The 3,528-nt window shown below is 34.5% G+C and overlaps 1 protein-coding gene across 2 annotated transcripts in view; it reads right to left on the bottom strand.

Annotated features, from left to right (window-relative positions):
- The window catches only part of LOC116032441 (UDP-N-acetylglucosamine diphosphorylase 1-like), an 8,194-nt gene that overhangs the window by 1,284 nt on the left and 3,382 nt on the right, over positions 1 to 3,528 (bottom strand). For both annotated transcript variants that reach the window (XM_031275001.1, XM_031275002.1), the window contains exons 9-13: positions 2,094 to 2,133; positions 1,837 to 1,919; positions 1,659 to 1,736; positions 1,205 to 1,348; positions 413 to 480 (exon numbers count right to left, since the gene is read on the bottom strand). In XM_031275001.1, coding sequence (XP_031130861.1) covers positions 413 to 480; positions 1,205 to 1,348; positions 1,659 to 1,736; positions 1,837 to 1,919; positions 2,094 to 2,133 — 413 coding nt within the window. The remainder of the gene's footprint in view (positions 1 to 412; positions 481 to 1,204; positions 1,349 to 1,658; positions 1,737 to 1,836; positions 1,920 to 2,093; positions 2,134 to 3,528) is intronic.

Below are 3,528 nucleotides of genomic sequence, written 5' to 3'. Positions count from 1 at the left end.
AAAAAAAAAAAAAAAAAAAAAAAAAAAAAAAAAAAAAAAAAAACCTTAACATTCTTGGTCAAGAAGCTAAATAATCACAAAATGGTTTATGCAAGGATGTAGGGAACAGATTGGGAGTATCACATTATGTAGAATATGTTCACTCTTAAGCTCTTAGCAGTTACATACAAGTCTACAGAATATAGAAAGGTGGAATGCCATAGATGTGTATACAAGTCTAACATAGATAGGGAGTAGTGGAGTACTATGTTAACGTTGCTACCAGATTCATTCCTACTTCCTACTGTTCAAGAACCATATAGTTAGCATAGATTACACAGTTATAGATATTCATAGTAGGCAAAATGTCAACTGTGTGGGCATAATTATATAGGAAAGCTATCTCTTAATAAAGAAGATTAAGATTACTGACATGCTGTCTTTCTCAAGGCCATTTGCTACTTGATTCAGGAAATCCAAAGTAAACATATGCAAGCAAACCTGGAAATAGAAGAGTGGATATCAAGTGACAGGCAGCTAAACGAAACATGTATTCTTTTTTTTTTGTAAGCAATAAGCATTCTAGAGAACTTTTCTGATTTAACACTCAATAAATGTCAAAAGCCAATATAAAATAATTGAAAGAAATCATTCACCAAAGTGGAGGGAGAAAAAAAGAAAGTGGTTACAGATTGTTTGGATCAGATATTGACAAAGCAACAATAAAGTATCATTCTTCAGGTGGTAATATGTTTCCTGAACCTTCTCTGTTCTCGGAAAAGTGGAAAACAAGCCAAAATCAACTTCCAAAGCAGATAGTGAAGTGAACTTTTTGGTAAACTAAATTTGCAGCATTCAGAATAGCAAATTCAATTCTAGAAAGTAATCTTATTGAAGGAAGAAAAACAGAGGTCATTAAACAGTAGAGTTAACTGTTGTAATTTAAATATCCAAGAAAATCAGGCATTTGATTTATCTGCTAACACAAAAATTTAAAATAAAAAGCAGTGAATTATAGACCAAGCTACAGTGAGGCTGAAACAGTCTGAGCTACTCACTGTGGCTCAGGTCCTAATGTTAGTATCCATAAAGTAATGCCAATCTTAGTTTCAATTATATCAAAGCATGCTGAAGCAAATCAACTAATGGATTTCCATAGCCAGATTGAGACCTATTTTTGATAAAAGGAACAATCAGATATAAATAGCTGAGTAATTGATCATACATTACTCCAACAAAAACGAAGGCGGCCAGTTTCCTGGTTGATTGCGCTTGAAAGTTCAGGATCCAATTCACTATATTCAACCACAGAGAGAGGCCCACCTTTACCTCGTCGTACAAACACACCAACCTTTTCTTGTGGGTATGCCTACACAACCAGAATCAGGGAAAAGATGTTGAATATATAATGTAAAATACAAGCTCACTGTGCCCTATTGAAGCAACAACAATTGACAATCAAAATTTGGAATCATTATAATTTAACTTTCTAATCAAAATTTGGAAAAGGTTTCTCTGGTTACCCCCAGAGCAATGAATCAGCATCTTTCATGTTTTATTTATGAGATTAAAATCTTAATTAAAAGTTCTCTCAAATTCCTAATCTTATGTATAGAAAGTTGGATTCAAGAAAATGAAATTAAATAAACATCAAATAATATTTTTTTAAAATTACACACCTTTCTTACAACTTTTGCTGCAGCAGATACACCCTTATCAATGAAATAACCCAAAAAGGTTGGATCTGCAACTCGGACCTGTTTTTATTAACAGTTATATACAAGAATCAGATGTTAACTTCAATAAAAGAAAACCAACCAACTCACCATTGAAAGTAAAAAGAACAGAAAGACTAACCAAAGCATTGTCAACTCCATAGCAATCTACATATTTAATGCCTCTTGTTGCCATATCTTCCAATAATTTTGAATACTTCAATGCTGAAACATTAGTTCAGATTGAATTACTTCTGCCTAGTCTAAGCAATTAAATACAATTCACCATAACAAGAAGCAGAATGTATTATGTAAATACATAAGTCCACATATTGTACTCCAATTAAGAAAGTAGCCATTGTTTTGTATAAACAGACAGTTTTAGAAACAGTAGCATACCTGTATAAACTCCTCCATTTCCATCAGGAGACTTAGCTACCTGGGTTTCGAAGGAAATGTCACATTCTAATCTGAACAATACTATGAAAGAAGAAAAAAGAGGGTAATAAATATATATAAACTCTCGAGTCATATCATCGTCCAAGAATCTTTTTCCCCAGATTCCTGCATCATGATGCAGGAGCCTTGTAGTATTTGGGTCTGACAAGTGACATTTGAGCGAAATAAACAAGAAAAACCAGGACAACTTTAGTTCCGTGCATACTGGGTTTTACCCCTCCAGTAGCATTATTCCAAATACAGGACAGCTTTAGTTCCTAAGTATGAGATCAAAATGTGATCTTATTTAAAGAAAATTATGTGTACTTTATCCTTGAAAAGCCACTAAGGGTTTCACACATGGTAAGAAGGAGGGGGAGGGGGGGAGGGGGGGGGGGGCGACTTGGAAGCTCAGATCAAAAGGATGTTTCAGTGAGTAATTTCATTTTCATTTGATTTTGTCAAGCAATCTTCATTGCTTTGTTGGCAGTTCAACCAGAGAGGAGGAATATGTGATTCAATCAATATTTCCAATCTTTCTGCAAAAGATTCACATGGAATTACATGTTCTCTCCATCTGTGCTTCACCATACTTGGGTTTCTAATATGTATTCCATTAACAAATGAATGCTTTCAATTCTTTTATATTACATTTTTTGGAACTTCGTGATTTTTCTGAAACCTCTCCAATTCCATTAAAATCAAAGGTGAGAGAAGCATATATTTATATCCTTTCCTTTTCATGGCAGATATTGGACTTCCGTCTGGGAAATCACTTTTCCAAATCCAAGCTGAGAGAATGTTGCGTGTCCAAAGATTAGCAGCTAGATCAGCAAATGAAGGTGAGCATCTTCTTCAATTCCCAGCTGGATGTTAATTGACTTAATTCACAGATGCTTCTAAGCGGTACATAATTTGCAGGTGCTGGCATTGTTCCAATTCATTGGTACATTATGACTAGTCCATTCACAGATGAACCAACACGCAAATTTTTTGAAAGTCATAAATATTTTGGCCTTGATGAAGATCAAGTAATTACTCTTAATTTATTATGTTCTTTGGTGTTTAGTTGCATATCTTTTCATTTATTTTTGGGCACTTGGAATGAAAGGAACTGTTTTTGGATGCAGGTTACATTCTTCCAGCAGGGCACGATTCCATGTGTCTCAAAGGATGGAAGATTTATTATGGAGACTCCATATAGCGTATGGTGATTTCTTTCCTATCACAATAAAAATGTTTGTTTGCACCTCATAGGCTTAGAGTTACATGCCACATTTCCTTGCAACAATATATTAATGTGTCCGCTGATCATATGGAAACCATTGTGACGTTTTTGTAGGCATATAGTTAGTTAGTTGTTTCCCAAGCAAAATTGACTAATCCCCCCCCCCCC

The sequence above is a fragment of the Ipomoea triloba genome, chromosome 10, assembly GCF_003576645.1.
Source record: "Ipomoea triloba cultivar NCNSP0323 chromosome 10, ASM357664v1".
Taxonomy (NCBI): domain Eukaryota; kingdom Viridiplantae; phylum Streptophyta; class Magnoliopsida; order Solanales; family Convolvulaceae; genus Ipomoea; species Ipomoea triloba.
This window is presented reverse-complemented; position numbering and strand designations above follow the sequence as displayed.